The sequence below is a fragment of the Centroberyx affinis genome, unplaced genomic scaffold, assembly GCF_046629955.1.
Source record: "Centroberyx affinis isolate AG114_WGS23_722 - 3 ecotype Tasmania unplaced genomic scaffold, CSIRO-AGI_Caff_v1 ptg000420l_1, whole genome shotgun sequence".
Lineage (NCBI taxonomy): Eukaryota > Metazoa > Chordata > Actinopteri > Beryciformes > Berycidae > Centroberyx > Centroberyx affinis.
In genome coordinates this window covers 13,660-37,121 of record NW_027279085.1, presented here as the reverse complement: position 1 = coordinate 37,121, position 23,462 = coordinate 13,660, and the positions used below count along the sequence as shown (strand labels likewise).

General features: G+C 43.0%; 1 protein-coding gene across 1 annotated transcript; it reads left to right on the top strand.

Annotated features, from left to right (window-relative positions):
- The first annotated feature begins 14,936 nt into the window (after positions 1 to 14,936).
- Positions 14,937 to 22,950, top strand: opn3 (opsin 3). Its single transcript, XM_071516651.1, has 4 exons — positions 14,937 to 15,270; positions 17,703 to 18,022; positions 21,156 to 21,407; positions 22,124 to 22,950. Exons 1-4 carry the CDS (start codon positions 14,952 to 14,954, stop codon positions 22,394 to 22,396), a joined length of 1,164 nt encoding a protein of 387 aa, XP_071372752.1. The 5' UTR covers positions 14,937 to 14,951; the 3' UTR covers positions 22,397 to 22,950.
- The last annotated feature ends 512 nt before the right edge of the window (positions 22,951 to 23,462 follow it).

Sequence of the window (23,462 nt, the reverse complement as noted above, 5' to 3'; positions counted from 1 at the left end):
CAGATACATTTTCCATGAGAATTCCTTACCTCTGTTTCTTTAAGAACAAAGGGTTCCCAAGGCCAAAGAGGACATTCCCATCCACTTTAATTGCTGGATGATCACTGCCATTATCCTCAACAATCATCTCTAAGCTACAAATTAAATGCATGGACATGCAATTTCCTGCACAAAGAGCGATTCTGCATCTGAACATAAGGGGAATACATTATCCTTGGAAAGGTTTTCCCTCTGAGAGCAGTGACTTAGACAGTAAGACTGGCCTAGCAGGGCGTAAATTCTATCCTTCGCACACTCTGACCATGTAGGGGATGCAAGAGGTAAACACCTGCTGTTAGAGCGCATCCTATTATCTCTGCACACAAAAGCTTTTATCTGAGACCCTGAGCCTCTCCTGTATGTGCGACATAAGTAACACATACAGGAGAGGCTCTATATAACTATATACGGACATATAGAGACACATACATGAGCTGCTCCTGTATGAGGCCAGATAGTTTCCACTGTATTGCCTTCTGTCATGAATCTGTATTAAAAACAGTTGGCCCACGGTCTCTCTGGGGGGCTATTTTATTTCTAGTGGCCAGTAATGCTCAGCTAAGCCAGCTGTATGTATGCCCTACAGTGTCATTGTTGTCATCTTATATGAACTCATAAGTGTATCATGAATTGTCACCCACTACTGGGCATGAAATATACCCTCAATTAAAGTGGCATTAAATAATCTATGACTTTTATCAACCTCTATTGGAGGATTGCATCAACATGGACAGGTTTCTGGCACAGCTTATGGTGGCCTGCAATTGACATAAATAATAAAGTCACATTTTCATAATAGAGACAAGTAAGCTAGCTAATTAGAGCAGGGGATGGGAGTTTTTGTTCCAAAACAGAGTACGGACCAAAAAGTGAGTTTTGAGAGCCAGAAACCTCAGCAGCTGGCCAAGTAATCGTTGAGTCACTGGTATTGATCAACAATCCTATCAACCCCCTGCTGATATATTATGGTCATTTTATGCTATGGGGTAATAAAAATCTTACTTATTGCACCTAAGTAGTATATTGACTTTTCACTCAATATACAGTGCATAAGGCTGCTGGATTCATGCCACTTAGTGTAGCTCCTATTCTAACTTGTGCTAGTATCTAATGTACTCTTACTAGTTTGGGAGCAAAGCAGTGTGATTATAGATAGGAGTGAGGTAGATACTTATATCTACTTATATATACAGCACGTATTGCATATTCCATATCCATATTTAGGAAAGCAATCGGTACTGTTAGTAACAACTGTAAGTAAAGATGCATACTATTATTCTAGTTTCCTTTTTTCCCTGATGAATCCTGATTACTTTTGCAGCTACAACAACCTAATTTCCCTAAGGGGATCAATAAAGTTTCATCTTATCTTATCTTATCTTATCTTACAAACCAGAATTTGATGATAAAATGCCTGGAAATACTTGACTTTGAAAATATAACAGAGGTGTGTGATGACGATGTGTTGATGTTTGTCAAGAGGAGTAGTAAAACACTTCCGGCTACTGTATAATTATTAGGAATCAATCTTCCGTGCGGCCGTGGCAGGCCACTTGCCTCTGATTGCTAGCTGACAGGAATGGGCTGTCACTTGGCTGGGGCTGAAGGGTGAAACGTCAGGCAGCCGGCGGCATGCTTTCATTAACTGTAATCACACAGCTGAAAGAGCCCCCACCTGTAGAAACTGGTAAGTGGTGGGAGCATGGAGGGACGATTGGAGGGGAGCGGGGTGAGGAGAGGTGACTGTCACAGACGATAAAACCTTCCCTCATTGTAAAAAGGAGGATTTTTAGCTTTAGATTTTAACAAAGGAGCCCTGCCTGAAGACATCAAACATCATGTTCATGTCTATTTGTGTGTGTGTGAGCGAATTAGAAAGAGATGGGGGTGCAGAGACACAAAGGGCCATTCTGCTGGCAAGAAACACACAGTCCCTTGATGCGCACATCAAAGAAACACCCAAACAGCCTCCTCGGGGTCCTCCTCCTTACAGACATGTGCAAGACGAGACCTCATTCCCCATCATCGAACCGATGCCTAATGAGGTTACGAGACTTCAAACGAAGCTCTGACTCAGCCCTGCTCCCCCAAAGACGAGGAGAAACGCATTAAAGGTGAGAGCATCGACTTATACCTGCCTCTGTCCTCCTTTGGCGTGGCCCGGCTAATTCAAAAGCTCCGCGTTCAGAACCTCTGGCCCAACTCTTTGTTTCATTGATAAGATTCCTGCGAGCGGCTGATTCTGAATCTGTGCACCAGGCTGATTAACATGGAAGCCCTCGACCAACTCTGCCCCTCCGGTGAATATACTCAGGCATTATATAACAGGGGAAGGTTGCAGTTAGACAAACAAGGCCAGCATCAACATTAGAGAGATGCAGACTGTTGTTAAATCGATTTTGGTTACCTCGCTTCTCATTACGTGTTGCTGAACTTTTCCCATGAGACTTGGGCTGTGCTTCCCCTCTGGCTAACTGAAATCCACTTAGGCTTTCAAGGCTGGGCTTCGGTAAAGAAGTGTGTCAGCAGGGATTGTAAAGGTGCTCTGTGGAATCCAGGTCCATTCTGGGGGAGAATCAAAGTGGTTCAAGGTGTGCTCCTCAAACCATTATTTAAATTGATCATCTGTGTCCGTTTTGCTACTCTCTATCGCCGATGGATACAACACAACAGTGATTCGTAGGAAAAGAGCGCCACCTACAGAGACTTAAACTTCACCAGCAGAAAGTCCAAGGAAAAAGACGTGACAGCACTGGACACACTGTTTGATTGATAAGTGATCACTGGGAAGTACAGTGAAGAAACACCACAGCAACAAGCGCTGAGCACCAAACCATACCACCAAAATAGGAGGAGATGTGTAACTCTTCCACCCCTCTGACCCAAATTTTTCAAGTCAATCTGGAAATTTGCACCACTGACCTGACAGTCAAAACAAGCCCATTTCTCTACACTTCAGGCTTCTGCTGCCATTCCATAAGCAAAGTCTATTAGATGCGGCTTGGGACTCTGCATTCTGTTGGTGTCTCGCTCTGCCTATAAGCCCATGACGCACTGATCCACTTCCACTGTGCATCATCAAAACCCGCAAGCAATTACTAGACAGTTGTAGGCATCGGGGCTGCAATGACGCATTGAGAGCCGTCTTTCCTGAAAGATCTCAAATCCACTTTTTGAAAACTTTGTTCCCTGTTCCTTTTGTTTTTCTCGTTCACCATCTAAGCACGCTGCTGAATAATTCACCAGCAGGCAGTCAGAGTTATGAGTCGGAAAGGGAATATTATTTTCTCAGGCCGATGCCCTGACAGAGAGACAAAGAGATCAGTTCAATGACACAGAAGATTCCTACCCGCAGTATAAATATTCATAAAGACCGGGTGATATTGGCATTTCTTTCTTCAATAAAGCAATCTATCCAGTATTTCACTTGAGAAACGGAAAAGATGGCTCAGGGGTGTCTGATGCTCACATAATGTGCACACACAACGTGCACAGACACACACACACACACACGTGGATCGAGGTTACTGGAACAGGCGTAGGTGTTCATGTTTTCCAATGAGAAATAATAAATAAAGCAGGAGATTTCAATTAGCTTTGAGGCCTTTAATTACACAGATGGCACAGACTCAATCTTCCTGCGGGGTTTGATAACAGACCAATTTACTCACGCTGCAAAGGTGCTGCGGCTGGAGTCAAACCCCAACGAGACGCAATCATTTATCAGCAGCACTTTAATTAATTTGTCTCTTTGAAGTTTAGTTAATGGGGAACTGCGCAGGAAATATGTACTTCATTCAAATACATGTCATTTTTATCTCATCTTGGCAATAATACAGCACATCATGCAAACTTTGAAGATCTCGGAGAGGAAATCTTGTTCTTTGTATTGCAAGCGCTGCTTCATTTTGTAAAACCTTCAAGAAAGTGAAGACTTCATTAGTTACTGAACATGCAAGTGTGATTGAACATCTTTAGCGGGCACACAAACACTCTCTGAGGACTCCTCATAACCTTGGTAAACCTTTGATGAAGTTTTTCTTGTGATTTTCATAGTGCAGAGTATTGCTTAGTAGATAGTGCATCCTAACAATGTTTGTTTTCATATGTTGCAAGTCTTTATAATCAAGGCAAATGCAGTCGACAGCAATCAGAGCAAACAATTCACGACAAGAAGTCAGATTCTAACATCAACAGAGTTTTGTTTTCAATAAATAAGCTTCTATTTTTGAGAGGCGAAATGCAATGGGAAAGAAAACAGTGCATCAAAAATTATTGCACGTGTGCAGAATTTATTTGTCAGGTCGTCTGTTTACCTTTTGGTATGTGAGGATTTTTCTCTGTGTGTGTTCCACTGATGTTTGAAGCACAGAGTTTACAGCAACATGCTTGATGGTGCACGATCAGGCAGGATGGCACAGACAGCCGCACCAATCAGCTGAATCACACACAGGTAAGTGATATCGCAGTTTGTGGGCTCTGGAAATACAACCTTCCACCTGACCTCTGTACCTTAAACCTGTGGCCATTACCGCAAGTCAATTCTCACTATGGAGAGATTAGTTGGACAGAGAGGGTGCACTCTACTGTACTACAGGAGACCCAAAGTGGATCAAATGGCCTCTACACTGTCACCATCCTCTGACTATGTTCTCTCATTTCACCCCCCCAACGGTCTATGAATCTTCGGGTCCCGGTGGGGTCTGGTGAGTGGAGTCTGATGCCTGTTCTTTTCATTGTCTATCATCGGCTTCCGCACAGGGGCGACGGCGTCATATCAAATGGCAGACTGGTGTCCATTCTGGCTATTAGAAGCAGCCTTGACTGCAGTAGGCCTTCTGCATGGGATTCAAAACAAATAACATGCTGGCTCCCATCCATCTTCACCATTCTGTAATTCTTCTCTGTTGTGCCTTTACATCAAGATAAATCCCAGTACATTTACTGTACTTGGCGAACAAACTGAATCTCATTGTTATTCTTCCACTTGCTTCTGTGACTACTTTTGCCAGTAGACTATGTAAAGTCAGCAAGCTATATGCACTTGTCTTTCATAAACTAATTTCATGACACCAATCACCAGTCAGTCAACACTGTCCGGCATTATTCACCTCAAGTGACATGAACTATATGCTGTAAGGCAGCTAATATTGAATATACTATGTACATTTGCAACATAACATCAATACCAGTAATGAAATAGTATTCTATGAGCAGTGTCCATGTCAGTCCAGGTCTCGCTCCGGTCGTTCTGTGACATTTACCTGACTGTTCAGAGCTCTGGCACCTCACGTTTGTCTCCATCTTTCCGATTGTTTGCTTCCTTCTCCCTCTGGAATCCTGGTTGAAAATAAAAGTTAATTACTCTGACATCGTCCTAGAAAATCTGGCAGGAGATCCCTGTGGTGATTTTGCAGCCACAATGCTCTCCGCTTACCTCCTCTGGTATGACCTTTTGCCTGACAATTTATTGCTGCATTCAGTTTATGGCAGTATGCAGGAGATGGCAAACTGTAGCTTAATGTTTTGCCAAGCTGTGGAAAAGTGTGATTTCATTCTTTTTTTATTACAGGGCTTTGTTTAACACTCAATTCTGCTTGGCCAGTGAACACATTCTCAGGCCTGTTATTTCTGAACATGTGCACTTGCACTTTTTAGTTGCTCGGAGAGGGGTATGCATGATTGGATTGAGTGAAACTACATTGACTTCAAAAACTCCACCGGTTAAAACCAAAGTGCTGTAGTAGCACAGTATGGTTGTGAACAAAATATGTAGATCAAGAGTTGACTCCTCGTGCAACCTAAAGAGTGCATATACTGTCATTCTCCTAACTACTGTGCATGGCAAAAAAAGCAACATACAAACAAATGAAGAGGCTACTCCTCCCAAACGCCTAATATCAGACCGCTGTTTCACATCTAATCATGTCAGTCCGCAGTGAAGAAGCCTGGTCATTTTTCTTGATTTGTAATCAAATTAATTAGGAACACCTTGTGAAAAAACTTGCTCCTTAGTAACTACAGAGAAACAACTAAACAAGGAAGAAACTGCAAGGCACTACTGAATGAGACCCCTTATTTTTGTACTCATAACTAAGCAAAAGATAGTTCCCTGTAACCAAAGAATACTGGTACATGCCCTTCAATGGACTGCATTTATCTGAGAGACAGAGGAATAATCATGTGTTGAGGAAACCAGCACAACATGACGGGACACTTGAAGGAGATCGGCACTGACGTGCCATTCTGGAGGATACGTCAATCAAGGAAAAGTGTGTGAGAGAGGAGCTTGTGTCAGTAGAGATAGCGGTGCTGAATGTGTGGCGTCTCCTCAGCCTAATCCTGTTTGTCACACAGCCAACAGCGGGCATGGAGTAGAAGGAGATAGAGGAGGAGGTAAAGAAAGAGGGGGAAGTTGTTGAGAAAGAGGCAGCAGAATAGGAGGAGGTGGGACAAAGTGGAGGCACAGTCTTACAAAGCTGATTTGGGGATGATAGAATCAATGCCGTAGCCACATGATAACAGAAAGTGCAGACCTCAGTCTTTTCAGTCTTTTTTTTCTGTGTAGAAAATGTCACTCAGACGCAAGTGAAGTCAAAACCACGTTCACAAAAACAATGCAGCGTTAAGCTAGCTAATCTGGCTAACAGTGCAGGTCACCTAGGGCTAGCTAGCACAGCTAAAATAATTTCAAAACACATTGTGCAAAATGTAAATAGCTTCCAAAATGTTTGTCAAACTGGGCTGTAAATTGTGACAAATGTATCCTACCTTTTGGTGAATGGGTACAAAAACACTACATTCAAAACAAGGGCATGCTAAATGCCTCTCTGTCATTTGTAGCTGAAGTGTTGCCAGGCAAATTTTTTAGGTAATTAAACAGCAAATCTACCCAGTATGTCTTCATTACCTTGTGGGTAAGCCCCAAAAGGTAGTTACAAAAGGTTTTTGCAAAAATTGGGTCATTGTTTTTTTCAGTGCCAGTATATTGTAATTGTGCCTTTCTAATGCAAATAGGGGTTTGATAATAAAGGCTTGGCCTACTGAGGTTTGACAGGGGAATTTGATATCCATTTGAAGTACAGCAGCATTTAGTCAGTGATTCAGTGTTCAGACTTGCAAAGCAATCTGGAGCAATAACTTGGAAATAACTTATGATATAATTCCTACTAAAGATCCCTCTGTTCATGTTAATGCTGCTGTGTCTGCAGATATAGACATGTTTAGTTGGCTTGAGGACTTCAAATGCTGCCAGTAGTGCTTCAGGAGGAGGCCTTCCTGGCTAATCCTTACATCTAATTTTAACATAGTAACTGGGCAGCTGTGATTACTGGAATTGCAGGACAGCAAGTCATTTTTGCAGCTTCAGATGGACATAAATTATGCAAATCTATTGTAAAGGTGCAAAAAATTTATTTTATATAGCCACATTTTTTCCGGGGGACTCCCCCACACTCCCTGTTGAGGGCAGGGTTGGGTAGTACAGGAATACTTGTAACAGTGTATTCTAAATACAAAATGTAATTGTATTCCATTACACTACCCTAAAAAATTATGTCAAAAATTAGAAGATTACTTCTCAGAGGTAATAGTGAAAGCGAGAAATTCAGACAGACATTTAAATAGTGGCAGGTGTTCTACGTCTTTATAAAATGTAGCACAGAAGAAACGTTTGCGTTATGCAAACCTGAAATAAATTTACTGAACTTTGTAATTTTAGTCTGGCTGCAACCCTGGACAGAATGTTACTTTTACCACTTCTACATTTGAGGTTGCAAATAAGTTTGTGTAAGTCACACATTGTGTAATGACGATGATGATGTGTGTGTGTGTGTGTGTGTGTGTGTGTGTGTGTGTGTGCGAGTGTGTGCATGTGTGCATGCACACAACATCAATCCAATTAATTTGATGAGGTGGACCACCAGTTGTTTATGAATCAGGCTATCACCACCGTGACAGAAAAGGACATTGAAGTTGACACTGAAGGTTGCTTGCAGTGCATATTCAGAGTGAGGTGAGGGGACATCGTCGGGAACGTCGTTGTATAATAAGAACATTGCAGAAATGTTAGCAGGAGATAAATATGAACAGCTTAACTCTCGTGGCAGATAGAGAAGGCAGCACTTTAACACCATGAGCTCACCCAGCAGTGAGGTGTGGGGAGAGGCTGATTGGGTTCTGGAGCAGAAAAATGGACAGTTGACGCTGACAGTCCTCTGGGTCTCCATGTGGTAAAGGCTTTTCATGTCCTGGGGCAACAAGGGAAGGTGCCCCATTACCTAACCAATATGTAGAGTGCATCTGCAGGGACAAATAAGGACAAAGACAAAGCGAGGTAGGCTAGTTCTGGCATCTGTGGGCCCAAGCATGTCGGTGTGCGTGTGTGTGTGTGTGTGCAAATGCAATGGTGAAGGAAGAGTGAAGAGGTGTGTGCTGTACTCTTCTTTGTGTTCGAGCCTTTCGCGAAATAGTGAACCCCCCGAGATGTCTATCACTTCAAAGAGAGAGAGAGAGAGAGGAGTGAACACACATTTGAGAGGAAGAGGAAGAGCTGGTGCTCAAAAGGGAGAACAACAAAAGGGAGAGGCTTGTACAAAAGGGAGTGCTGGCACACAAACATTGTGGCTTCGAACTATTTCAATGAAGTGAGATGTAGGTCATGAGGTTTACACATTTTCTGAATAAGCCTAAAGTAAACTCCATCCGCTACTTTGAAACACAAATGCATCTCAAGGCCATTAAAAATTCAAAAAACTGGAGGATAAGATATCGAACTAAACCTTATGTGTACACAGCCAATCTGTCTGGTATTTTGTGAGCAATGCAACAATAATATCAGAGTCCTATTCAGTACAGATTAATTTTCAATAGATTATTAAACATGAATCCATTATGGATTATGATTATTTTATAATATGGCTAATTTCCCCATTCGCATATAAAGAGTTTCATTCCCCAAAAAATGAGATATTTGAAAAAGGGACACCTACAGAATGATTAAAATTAGAAGAAATGGTGATACATTTTATAAGATAGCAGATACCTTAAGCAGATTATTAACTTTTACTGATTGAATCCTCTGTCTACATTTTAGAGATACTGATTGATGAAGCTCAGGTAAAGATTTTTGTTGTAATGGATGTATATCATTTTGGGAATTAACTCTGCATACGCTCCACGAACTACTGCCAGCTGCTGACATCACCGGCCCGGCTCGGAAACGCCGATGGCAACACCAGACACCGGCCTGGGGACGAAGCCTCTCACCGTGTTTTGGATCCCTGCCTCACATGGAAGAGAGAAACCTCCAGGGGTGGAAAACAGATCCGAAGCATCCAAGAATACCTCCTCTCCTCCTCTGCCTCGCTCTGAGAGAAGCCGGCCCTTGGTGTCAATGGGAGCCTTTTCATGTGTCTTTCAGCGGGGCATGTCAACAGGAGAGTGCATCTCCACACACAAGCAAACACACACACACACACACACAATTATTGCAAGAGCAAGATAAGGTTTACTATGATGAATTATTCACAAGTCACTAAAGATGCACTATAAAGGTTAGCGTGTTAATTTAGCGTCGGCTCCTGTGAATCCCTTTAAAAGATTATGTTTTGAATTCAGCTGACATATTTATCAGTGCCCCCCCATAATTAAGTGGCTTTTTGCAGGGGCAGAATTGGGCCACTCAGCTGTGAGTCAGTGCGTGATGAGAGTTTTTATTTTCCCCGCCCTGGTAGCTAGGCATGGAATTTGACTGGGGAAACATTAAAAGGAACTGATTAAACAAATTTGGAGAAAAAAATGAAAGGGCCTATGATTATCCCTATTTTTCACTCAACAAATACCACAAATATAAGTCTCTTAAGTCTCAAATTGATGTAATCAGTTAAATGTTGATTAAGAGTTAGTGGAGGACATCAAATCTCACTGATCAATGTCTGGTTGAGCGAACCACTCTTCCATAACAGTCAAAAAATAGTTTTGAAACAGGTGGGAGATCTTCTGAGGAAACATGACTTGCACAAGCGTTTCTGTTGCGGATGTTGTTTATAACCACATCTCACTTTACCCTGGAATAACCTTGGCTGTATCGTTTACAATGACAAACTCCGAGGTGCCGCGGGTCTCAGATATTCACACATTTTTATGCCTCAAACAGACAGTAGGTCCTTTTGACGCGTTCACAAAGACACTCCGGGGTTGTTGTTTTTCTTTTTGAGAGTGGGAGGAAATGATGAGACATAATGAGAGATGGATAGGTCACCATCACTGAGCACCAAGTGTGATGATGATGCCAGAGAGACTGTCCTCTTTTACTTCTGACGTCACGAGACATCACGAGACATCACAACGTGGCGTCACGAAATTGGAACAACAGTGAATATATTTGTCGTCGCATTTTAAACCGCAAGCCACAAAAACACTCAAAGCATTTTAGCTGCTAAAGAGTGGGACAAAAGGGCAAACCATTAAAAAAAAGACATGGAAAGCTGAAAGTATAACTCTTGTAACTCTGCTACATGCACTTGTACAGCTTTACACTACACTGTCTCCAAGAGAAACTGTCTGAAAAATTCAAATTCTGCTCTCTTTTAATCCCTCAGAGGGAGACAAAGACAGAAATTTCAAATAAACTTTGAGTTTGTGCAGAGTTTGACCTGTTTGTCTCCCATTGGCACCTGCACTAAGATAAGAATAGGTGTGCGAAGGACTTGTCTCCTAATCCCTCAGAGGGGGCAAGGGAACGACATGGCACACAATCATTTGAGAGAAATGAGTTTTGTGCACTTAAAACATGTCTACTCAGCTCTACATCTACAGCGCTGAGGAAAGAATAGACGTGACGAGGCTCTGTGCAGGTGGTGGCAGACTGGTCCGGAGGAGAAATCGGTCAGGTCCTAATCTGTCAAGGACTTTTGGAGCAGCACATCAGGCCTAGCACCATGTACAAGCCTCGCCTTGCTTGGTTATATGCGAGCTTTTAGCAACATTCTCATCTCTCAGTACCTCAAATGCAGGTGGTGTAAAGCCCTGGTTATCAAAACATTCAAAACCCACTGTGCTAGTCTGCGTATCAAAAGCTCCACTGATCTCTGTGAGTGTGTAGAAGTGATTCACTTCCACGTTCTGGCTTTCTGGTGCTTTCTACATCTGAGGATTGGGCTTTTTAAATTCCATGAAAGAAAAAAAATGTTATCAGAGTGAGAGCCGGGTTTACAGCGGAATCAAAAGCTGACAATGTCAACCAATCAACGCCTTCATTTTGTTCATTTTGTCGTGTCATTGGCAGGTCACTGCGGCGGTGTGGTCGTGCATTAGAACTGGTCTAATGGGTGAATCAACTGGGATAAAGTCTGCACATCACCTCTTTACTCTCCTCTGGCGCTCCATGCCAGCTCGTTCAGAAGAGCCAGGAGACTATTTACTCAGTGAACCATCGCAGTATTACCGGAATCTATGAGCACAGTGGAAAAGCCAATGGACTGTGTGTGTACCGCAGACGTCTGAGCGTTGGTAGGACTTGCTCAAACAATTGCACAGAAGCTTGTCATATCAAAAGTGACATCGTTTGTGGCTGGGAAAAGCCACCTCAAAGCGAGCCAGCTCATTACGGAGACGATTCACAGCACATTAAGTGAAAATGTTACAGTAATTACATCTCAGGAGAGCGGCGGCAGTGGATGCTGCTGTGTACTAATATGGAAGCAGATGTGCTGTTCTGAAGAGAGAGAGAGAGAGAGAGAGAGACGGAGAGAGAGAGGCTTGTGCGCACCAAGATGAGCCTTAATAAGACTCCATTCAGCAGAATCTATCATGTTCATGGACTGCACCTCTTATTGAAATGAGGGAGACAAATAAAGGGGGAGGACAGAGAGCGGGAGAGTGAGATGGACGGATGGAGGGAGTGTGAGAAACGCTTTGATTGGACGTTTGACCCAGTTCTAGACACCGAGACCAGGGATGTACAGCATGAGGAGAAACACAAGATCCAAGGCCATCCTTCCTTGAGTAATTATGGGCATTACTGTCAACTGTGAATACTCTATTGTTAGACTATAGGAAGATAGACAGGCGAAGAGGGACTCATATAGACCTAGATATGAAGGATCTATTGTCAATTCTCTTCATTTTTTTCTATTTATGACAAGACTGTATATTGGAATCTGCTTGTGAGGATATGTGAATGGTGTTGTGTGAAAAAATGTGATCAATTATGGTGTTGACCTAATTAATTAATGGGATTTTTTTTTTTTTTTTGATGGTTCCGTTTTCCAACTTAGCTGCACGATTACATTGTGTTCTGCTACAGCAATCTTTACACCGAGAGGTCAATATCGATCATGCGAAATCAACATGATGTGCGACCACATCCTCTGGGAAATGGAGCCATTGACCCTAAGGGCTTAGAATGCCCCTGGAATAAATTACAATGGCAGACTACAGCCTAACGAATGTCTTTACTGCCTGCGTATCTCCGAAAAAAGAAAGGAAAACTTCATCTGCAGCAAGAATGACATCTACCTTCAATCTATGAATGACTAATTCATGAATGAGTGGTTTGGACCAAAACACAGAGTCGACGCCGCCTCGTCTATTATTCGAGAGAGATCTGCTGTTTTGAATCCACCTGCAGGCAGCGGGAAACGAGGTCAGATGCAAAACATCGTCACTCCCAGGAATCAAGCGTTCCACCACAGTGACATTTCCCTCCGGACCCAACTCGGAGGGGCATTGTGTTGCCGGGAAGCGCTGCTCAAAATGTCAGCGACGGCACCCTGCTCAGACACAACACAACACAATCAGGAGGATTGTTTGTGCGTTGAGCATGTAACAGTAGCGATGCTGCGGCTGTGAGTCCGCTAAGTAGAGAACTGGCACTACCTCTGCCAGGGTTAGGGTTTCATTCCCACTGGGGCCGTCCATGCTAAAAATGTACAAACTCATGACACTGTAAGGCACTTTGGGTAAAAGTGTGCACCAAATGTTCAAATTTTTGTCTAGGGGACACTGGAAATCCCCTTTTCCCATTTTGGCGCCTCCCATCCTGTTATTTATTGGCTCTCCTCTCCTTCCCATCATCCTCCCCTCTCCCTTTCTGCAATGAATTCCCAGTTTCACGTATAGACAGGATCACAATTGAATCTCGGCTATAGGCTTCACCCAGCAGCTGTGGTCTGAGCATCTGCTGTATGTTGCCATGCGGGCCTGCAGGGGGAAAAAGCATCTGGATATGAAAAGGGCAAGATGTTAGCCATATCACAGCTCAGGGTTTTCACTGGCAAGGACAGCGCACTCATGTACGCATTGTTCACAATATAATTGTTTGCTTGTGTGAAAGACAGATGTTTTATGGACACCGGGGGGGTAAATCATAACATGATTTATAGGGTAGTAAGGAAGGTAGATCTAATTTCTAGAGGTTGAGCCCAAGCCACAGTCTGTTTCGAAAGCTGGAGCCCTATATGCTCTTGCAATTGTTAACATCCAAGAGGGTCCATTGTTTTTCATTCACATGTGTTGTATTATGTGAATCACTGAAAAGGCATGGTGGAGACAACAAAATTTGACTTTAATGACAATGATATTAAGTTCAAGAATCTTGTATTTTACAAGATTCTTGAACTTAATATCGTCAAATCCTGTAAAATGACTCTGGCTGTGTATCATCATGTCCTGAAATCAGTGGGTTTTTTTTACTGAATTAATAATATTCTCATCGAGGTTGGTTAAATCTGTTTGCCTAACACTTCATACTGTGCAATGAACCCATGCTGCAAAAAATACATACACATCAGAATATTTATGTTTTGAGATAAAGTATCTGTACATGTAGATGACACTGACTGGAATTACATTTGGAGTGGCCAAAATGTGTTTTGCATATTTTGGCAGATATGATGTCATGTTGTTATATGTCAATAGGAAGAAAATGTACAGTATATCTCCAGTGTGCAAAATAACTTTCGGATGAATATCATCTACATTTACAAAAACATTTTCAAATGTATCTCTAAACATGTTCTGAAGTGTATGTGAAGTGTGGTTTTTTTTGCAGTATGAGAACAAGTTTGTCAGTTATTCCATGACAAATCTCTCTCCTTTTACTTACAAGATAATTGACAGCTGCGTCAAGCTAGCCACAGATAGCCACAGTAAGACCGGAAATTAAGCGATTTTGGCTCCAAAATAAAAGCATAGAATTTGTTAGTGACGGAGGGAAGTACGCTATTGGGGTGTAGCCTACAGAAAAATCATATAAAATATCAGTGGAATCAATAGATTGAAAATTGAGTGAAACTCTGCATAGGCATATATGGCTCTGAATATATGCTAAATGTCCTTGTTGTCCTAGTCCTTCACGAGGACAAGGACAGGACATTTTAGATTAAAAATGTGTTTATATTGACTACTGATTAATCCTTAAACGTTTCCTTTATTTCCATATACTATATATCACCTGGAGCGTCAGTTCACTAAACGGTAGGGCATGGCAAAGTCCCTGCATATTATATCATTTACCAACAAAACTTACACAATTCCACTTCCACATAAATGTATGGCAATTTTGCTTGATGTTTGCTCACTACAAGATCAAATTTGGATTTAAAGGCTAATATATAGGGAGCACTATACCTTGCCATACTCAAATAACGCCATAGGCTTAATGCTCTGGTCGCAACACGTGGGTCACTTTTAGTTCGAAAGTGTAGCCGGAAGTCATATCTCTCTGTTCTGGCTGACTTGACTCTGTTACATTGACCCAGTTTCAGCAAACATCAGTCGCAGCAGGTTTATTTGAATTACGGGCGCCAGGAGTGAGTGGAGGAGCGGCGGGCATCCCACACAGCGTGTCCTCTCCAAGACGCGGCCACTGCGCACAGCACAATGTTGGAAACCAAGTTCTTACCCACGCAATGAATCCTGCCAACGAGACCAGGGCCGAGAGAAGTGTAGAACAATATATTTTCGCTGTTGGCACCTACAAACTTCTCGCTTTCACCATCGGGACTATTGGAGTATTCGGCTTTTGCAACAATGTTATTGTCATCATACTGTACTATAAATTCAAGAGGCTCCGGACGCCCACCAATCTGCTGCTGGTCAACATCAGTATCAGCGACTTGCTGGTGTCTCTCATTGGAATAAACTTTACGTTTGCTTCGTGCGTCAAAGGCGGCTGGATTTGGAGCCAGGCGACATGCATCTGGGACGGATTCAGCAACAGCTTATTTGGTAAGAGGAATAAAATGAAGTTTGTTTTTATTTACTTATTTCGTTTGATTTGTTTATACTGGCACATAAACTTTTATCTTGACAGCTGCACGTCAATAATTTAAACTGAATTTATGAACGAATATACTTGCCCTTTTTGATTAATCGTCTGTCCCCTATAATAAACCAGCGTCTGACATATATTTCAAAATATAAGGAAATATATTTATGAATTACATATCCTGTCGAACAGTGTCATGTAAGACAATATATTTATGTAGACAGTAGGATAAACTCATACTGCTGGATTATCCGGGGAAAGCCACATTAAAATAAACTGCATGTCAGATTAATTTCTGTACCATGCATATAAATACCCGTAAATGCATGTAAAACATAGTTGCCATTGCCATTTTCGGAATAGTGAAATTAATTTTCCTCCTTATATTTCACATAGTTAAAAGATACAGGATGGATCAAAAACAGTTTATCAACAATGAATCTATTCCTCCTCCAGAAAGTGCTGTGGTACAAACCTACACAGCTCATCTGTGCACGACATTAAAGACCTTCGTTTTTGCTACTGATCCTTACTCAGACTACTAGTTATTCTACTAAACGGTGTGCGTATTGCGCCGGGCGCCGCTTTACGCACCGACTGGCACGAGGAATACTTTACCTTGTGCTGGCCTGTTTCCATCAATAGGGAGGATGAAACCTTAGCTTGTAGTAACAGACAACTTCCATCTTACTATAACATTATTACCCACTTAATTACCAATTTGATTATTTTAGCAGCGGAGTCTACATGAATACCAAGGGTCATTCCCCATGTCGCTCCTCATTAAGCATGTAGGAATTATCGCTCATAAGTATGGATGTGTGATAATGAGCTCATTAGCTCAAACCCTCAAGCCTTGGCCACTTTGCCTATGTACACATAAGGATGGGTTGTTTCCATGGATGATTTCCCTGTTCTTCTAGCATCTTAATGTGTTGGAAAATAAATTATGTTCTTTCAACTCTTAATAGCACAACTCTTAAATACACCAAGTTGGTGAATTTATGCATACTTCATATTTTTCACCCCCAAACATCAGAATACCTTCTTTCATCATTGAAATGACATTGGGCAGAAATGACGTGAGTCCGGCTGCTGCCTATTAGCTCCCACTCAGATGAGCAGAACATGGAGATTTCATCTACAGTGATACCTTGCCCCTCCCTTGTCACTCACTGTACAGTAGCTACTGCAGCTAAAAATGTCCATTTCTACTGTGTGACCTTTTCAAGTGTTAACCCCCAGTTTCATCCAGCTGGCCAATGCATGATTTGATTTCCGCTGACACAGTATGAGCATCACAGCCTAGCGGAAACCTTATGGAACCTGCAGTTCTAGAGAGCCTGGATCACAACCACCAACCTGACCCCTCTGAACAAATTGGTACAAGTGTGTGTGTGTGTCTTCCTGACGACACTGGAAATGAGTGAGATCTAAAATAAATCCCACAACTCACACCCTCTGCCACTCTCCTTTACAGTAGAAACAGTGTGAGAGATCATTTGTACCGGAAGGTACCACCGTCTTCACACCCCCACCACTGCCATCGGTGACATAGTGTACGTGTTAGACCCGGTGGAGGTTGGTGTCAGTGTGACCTGCACAGACACGTGCCACAGAGCTGGAACAATGCACTGAATGTATAAAATGTCAGGGACTCTTTTCATGAGGCACACTGATGAGGAGAATCCAGGTAAAAGCCATTATCCCTTATTGAAGTCCCTTATTAAATCTGTGCCAATCACAAAGGAGGAGATGTAGAGAAAGAGATGAGTTAGAGAAGCCTCAGTATTGGTGCGTCGCTCTCACACAATTGAGACATTAATGTGCTGCAGAGAGTGCTGAAGAGGGTATTGAAAGATGTAATTGGACACATATGTGTTTGTGTGTGTAATGTGTATTGACTGAAAATGCACAAATACTAGGGTGGCAGAATCAATGTTTTTTTTTTCACAAAGTATAGTAAATACAGTATATGAGACCTTACACATCAGACACAACAAGACACATTGATTGGACAGGACCATATATACAGTGCTATATGGACAGTTGGACAGCTACAAGTATTAAAGTATACAGTAAATACTACAATATGAGCCGAAACATTGCACTCGGTGTGGAATGTTCAGTGACAGATGTAGGTCTTGGTGATCTGTGTGGGAGCGAGTAGTCTCCTTTTTTGTGAGACTTCAAGGATTCCTCATTCTGAGTGGTCCGCAAACAAAATGCTGGAGTTTGATGGTCACAGTGTGTTGTGTTCGTACTTTTTGTTTGTGGACAAAGAGTGCGGTGAAACTCTTTCGGTCCAGACAGATGCTGAGTAGCCACTGACCCAGATTCTGTATCGAGCGCTCTGCATTACTCAGTGCGCCTGCCTCTCTCCCGCTGCCAGGCATCGTTTCCATCATGACTCTGTCGGCCCTGGCCTATGAGCGCTACATCCGGGTGGTCCACGCCCGGGTGGTGGACTTCACCTGGACCTGGCGGGCCATCGCCCACATCTGGCTGTACTCGCTGGCCTGGACGGGGGCTCCCCTGCTGGGCTGGAACCGCTACACCCTGGAGATCCACCGGCTGGGCTGCTCCCTGGACTGGGCGTCCAAAGACCCCAACGACGCCTCCTTCATCCTCTTCTTCCTCCTGGCCTGCTTCTTCGTGCCCGTGGGCATCATGATCTACTGCTACGGGAACATCCTCTACACAGTGCGGATGGTAAGACAGGGCGGGCTTGTTCCGTGTCTTTTTTCTTCCCTCTGTTAACATATCTAATGTATTATGAATGAGTTAGACGGATAATCTGAATGAATTACGCAGGCTTGTGAATGGGGGGTTGCTGATTAGAGTCTGGGCAGGAAAAGTGAATTTGTAACGCTCTCCCCTCCCTCAAATGCTGCCAAGGCGGCCTTTGAGCAAGGCATGTAACATCCTATTTGCCCTGTGATGGACTGGCAACCTGCCCAACCTTCCACCCAGTGCTTGCTGGGATAGGCTCCCCCATGACCCTGAAGAGGAAGAAGAGGGTAAAGAAAATAGGGACGGGACGATATGCTTACCTCACAATACAATTCGATACACAATATGGGCTTCACAATTCGATACAACCACGATACAATTTCATATAGGTTCAACAACAAATTCTGACTGTGCAGAATTTTGTTTATTTCTGTGCCACAAATCTTCTAAAAATGTAAACAACAATTTAAAAATGTCATTACAAAGTGAAAATAAAGTAATTTAGATGGAGAGATTGTGAAATTGTGATCAAGTCGTCTCATTTGTGATTACTACAGCAGAATAAAATGTAGCTAATATAGTGATTCATTTTTCTGCCCCACGATACGTATTGCCACATTTTTGTATTGCGATGTACTGAATTTCAGTGTATATCGTCCCATCCCTAAAAGAAAATGAATGAATGTATGAATGAAATGAACACCTGCTTGCTCCAGTGGAGCTGCTAATCATTACAGATTAAAAAAAAGTTCCTTAAGTATTAGATGCATGCCAAAGCTAAAACTCCTCATGGAATTACTTTTGCAGACTTTATTCTGGCTTTTCTTTTTTCTGAGAAGAAACTCTTTGACCTTCACCAGCCAAGTCGAAGTTCACTCTTAATCTTTCTTCTCTCTTCTTTCTCTGTATGCTAATATGCTTCTGTACCTGCAGGACTCAGTAGTGGAAATCATTTGGAAGCTCATTGTCCTCCACAGTAATAAATTCAGCGCTAGTTATAGACTGTGCCTTCGCAGCCTCAAAATGCATCTAGGTGTCACCGATGTCATCAGTTTTACACGTCAGCCTGGTAATAAAGCACTGCTGCTCAGGCTGTGAGGATGATACAGTTTACTCAGATTTCACAATGATAATCCATTGTGATAGCATGGGAGAAAAAGTGTCTGTGTGCATAATTGAAATTGGGGAGCTACAGGAGTCCCTGTACCCCACCCCTCTGCTTCTGCCCCTGAGCAGACGACCACTGGAATGTTTTTGAACGGGATAATGTGTAAGCAAATGTGTAAATGCGACAAACACTATGCATTTCTAATCCGCTGACCCAGATGTCTATCGGTGGCACAGCTGCTATCGCTTTACTTGCTTAAGTATTTACAGCATTTTAGGAAGTGTGAGCCATTAGTTCCCTGCGGCCCCGGTCTCCGGTTCCGCGGCACACCACACCCAGCCTGCATGTAAATCCCTCAACACCTCAGACGCTTGGCATGACTCATCACATAGAGTGGCACTTTAGGAGAATACTATGCCCAGAAAAGGCTTCAAAGAGAAGTATTCACACTCTGAATCCTACAGAGTATTTTCTAAAACAATTGGGAAGCTTTAACGAAGCAAGGAAAAGGACTGTAGACTCATGAATGCCTGGGTTATTATCTATTTCTAACAACATAGAAATAGATCTTGGGATGCTGTATTGGGCTATCGGCTTCATGATTAATGTATAATGTGAATAAAAGCGGACGTTGGATGGAAGCCTGGTGTGATTCTATCCACTCCTGTTGACTGTCTGCTGCCTCTGAGGGAGGCTTGAAACCGGCCACATGCATTCTCATCTCGTCCTTTTAGTGCAAGTCTATTTAGCTGGAGGGTGTAATCTACAGTGTCAAGTGCCCTTGAGAAGTCAATAAATGAGGTACAGTTTTAATGAGCTGATTGCATTATCAACTACCACTGAGGCTGTGGAGGTAACGCTATATTCTGAGCATTTCTTAAGATGAACTTTACTAGAGATGAGCTCTCCATTGCGATTAGAAAGACTGTTTGCAAATTACAAAGCTATTGATTTTCATTGCACTTTTGTATATGACTCATTTACGACCTCTGCCAGGTTAGAGATTTTATTTTGTGGGAGGAATTAAAACAAATCTAATTCCAGCGTCTGTAACTTCAGATCAGCATGATGGACTCTGCACTCTTTTTTTTCTCTTCTCTGGTGTTCAAACCAGTTAAGAACACATGAAGAAATAGCTGAATATGAGCATCAGTCCAGACTGTGGTTTGCCCTTGATTCACTTTGTTATGCTAGACTTTCCAAGCATGAGTAACTGCTGGCAATCAGCTGTCAACATGTCTTCTTATACCCATAAAACCTTGTGTTTTGGAGTTGTTTCCTGTAGTTAGTTCAGATTATGAACCGAAAGAGGACAGACCTGCATTTTCAGGCACCTTCGCTCATTTATTTTGTCTGCCCCGAGTTCGAATGGTATTATTCTCACCTGTCCAAATGAGCCAAACTAAGTCGTACTAACTGGAGTAAACGCTCCAGAGTTGAAATAAACCATTCCAGACATGCTTGGTGTGAACGCGCCCTTGGCTGTTGAATGGATATTGATCAGTGTCCCAGCACAGTTGTTCTCATCTTAGCCCAGCCTTTGTTTCTAGTGCACAGTCGACCCCCTGGAGCTTATCCCATAGCAGAATGTATAAAGTGTGTCATTTCCATTCTTGCTCACTTTAATCATTCCTAACTGATGGCCCTATCTGATGCTATCTGCTTGTTGTGGGCAATCCAATTAAAAGACTACAAACATCTAGCTAGAGATTAAGGAGTCAATTTCAGGAGTCAAAAAAACTTTTATTTAACCTTTTGTTCAGTATGCCTGCATCACATTCATACAGTTCCACACATTCACACCTACCCCAGTCTTCTACTGCTGGCCAGTGAAAATAAGGGAGGGTACAGTGTTACCCATTCAATTTTCCTTATTGATTTTCCACTGATTACTTTGATTCAATCCAGCAACCCTCTGGTCACAAGACAGCTACTCTAACCATTTGACCACCACCCCATAACAGGATCTGACTCCTTTCTCCCTCCCGTCTTCATTCTTCGTAGCTGCGCTCCATCCAGGACCTTCAGACGGTGCAGATCATTAAGATCCTGCGGTACGAGAAGAAGGTGGCGGTGATGTTCCTGCTGATGATCACCTGCTTCCTGGTGTGTTGGACGCCGTACGCCGTGGTGTCCATGATGGAGGCCTTTGGCAGGAAGAGCATGGTGTCTCCCACGGCGGCCATCATCCCCTCTTTCTTTGCCAAGTCCAGCACGGCCTACAACCCCCTCATCTATATCTTCATGAGCAGGAAGGTGAGATAAGCGGTGACTTAAATGGAATTTAAAGCTGCACTAGAGACTCTTGCATGTTGGTGGCCCCAAATGGCTTCTTCTTAGTGGCTGCTGGTGAAGAGGTTCAGCCAAGTTTCGCATTTCACTCCTGAGTTTTGATTCGTCCTTCTTCCTGTGTACTTCTTGCCCACTCAGTATATTTCCCACCACTGACCACACCTGACACCAGGAATTGATCTGAGCAAACACGGTGAATCTACAGCAATTAGGGGAGATGGAACACTCTTCCCTGGTGCTGCCCCACTTTATCATTTAGGCTGAAAAGACGGGTGTATTTTTCCATAAAAATCTTGCCTAGTGCAGCTTTAAGTGATTCAATTACCTTGAGTGCTTTTTTTGCGGAGGTACAAATGTGCAAAAATACATGAGAACGCAGCTACATTTCAAAGAGTGAGTGAAACCTGTGTGTGTCTGTGTTCCTGTAACAGTTCTGTATTTTCCTATTTATGGGTGTTTATGCAGGTGCACTATACTTAGCCAAGCCTTAATGTGTATGTAATGTATGTGTGTAGGAGTGGAATTGTCACTTAGGTTTAGCATGCTGGCATCCTGAGAGTCTGATATCTTGTGTGTTTGACTCTGACAAAAGAGAGGGGCAAGTGTGCTATTTCATCCCTGTGTTAAATACTAGTCTTCTCTCCTTTTCCCTTCTTCTCCTCCCACTTGCCCTCTGACAGTTCCGCCGCTGTTTGCTGCAGCTGCTCTGCTCGCGACTCTCCTGGCTGCAGCGCGGCGTCAAAGAGCGCCCCCTAGCGCCCGTCGCGCGCCCCATCCGTCCCATCGTGGTGTCGGGCGGATGCGGCAGCAGGGACCGACCCAAAAAGAGGGTGACCTTCAGCTCCTCCTCCATCGTCTTCATTATCACCAGCGACGACTTCCACCACCTGGACATGACCTCCAGGGCCGGCAGCACCTCGGCGGTCAACGTCATCCAAGTGCGGCGGGTGTGATGTGGGCGGGACGCCAGAAGGACCGAATATCTCACTCTGTCTCTCAGTATGCCTTAGGACTTCTCATGCAATTCCAAGCCAAAATAATACGCTCTCTGACCTCCCAGGACATCGAGGCTCTCTTTTTGTCTCTGCCCGTTTGAGATTCACTGTTACAGACTTGTTACAGATAATTGTAAATATCCCACTGTCAGCAGTGGAGTAGCCCAAGATCTCAACTAGACCTTTCTCCTGATAATGTTTCGTCTAGCAGATCGTATGACAGTGTGACATCCTCATCTTACATCAGTTGTGGTGATATACATGATAATGTAGCTAACAAGTGGTGATGTGTTTCTCTTAGAAAAAGAATCACAGTTATTCCAATGGCACATCTGTCATTCCTATATGTGACAATTGTAGGACTGTGTCGAGTGTTTAGAGGCCAGCGGTGTTAACAGACCTGAGCTCGGCTCAACATGTGATCATGGTTGTGTTGGTTGTTACCGCAGCTCGCCAAATGCAGTGTGGAAAATGGAAAAAAGCCTTAGCTCTTTAGCCATAGAACATGTTTCACAAACATTACTGTGTACGGATTCAATAAAGAGATCCTATTTTAACTAGCTAGCTTGCGTGCTTTATCTCATTTCATCTAAATCACCAATGTGGTGAAAGCAGTCGTGAAATGACATTTGGTGGAATTACCTTTATGAAAACTACAGGAGTGTAATTAGATCAGAGGAGATGAAACTGAGGCTGCATCAGTGAGAGACTCCTCTCATAACCCCCTGGGCTGTCAGCTATGAATAGACTTGATGAATGGATTTCCATAGCTGATAATTACCTTATTCAGCGTGGATGGGAGTGAGTGAGTGTGAGTGATTGAGTGAATGAATGAGTGGCCCTTCTGTCTATACTGTTTGTTAAATTGTGGTACTGGAGGATGATTTTAATCCAAAGAAAAGTGATGCTTAGTATTTGTCAGTGTTGGTACACTCTGAAAAGCCCCTCGTTCTCCCTGTTGTAGATGTTGTGAGGAGAGAGCAGAACCAAAGAGAACAGAAAAATAAAAACAGACAGGACTCAC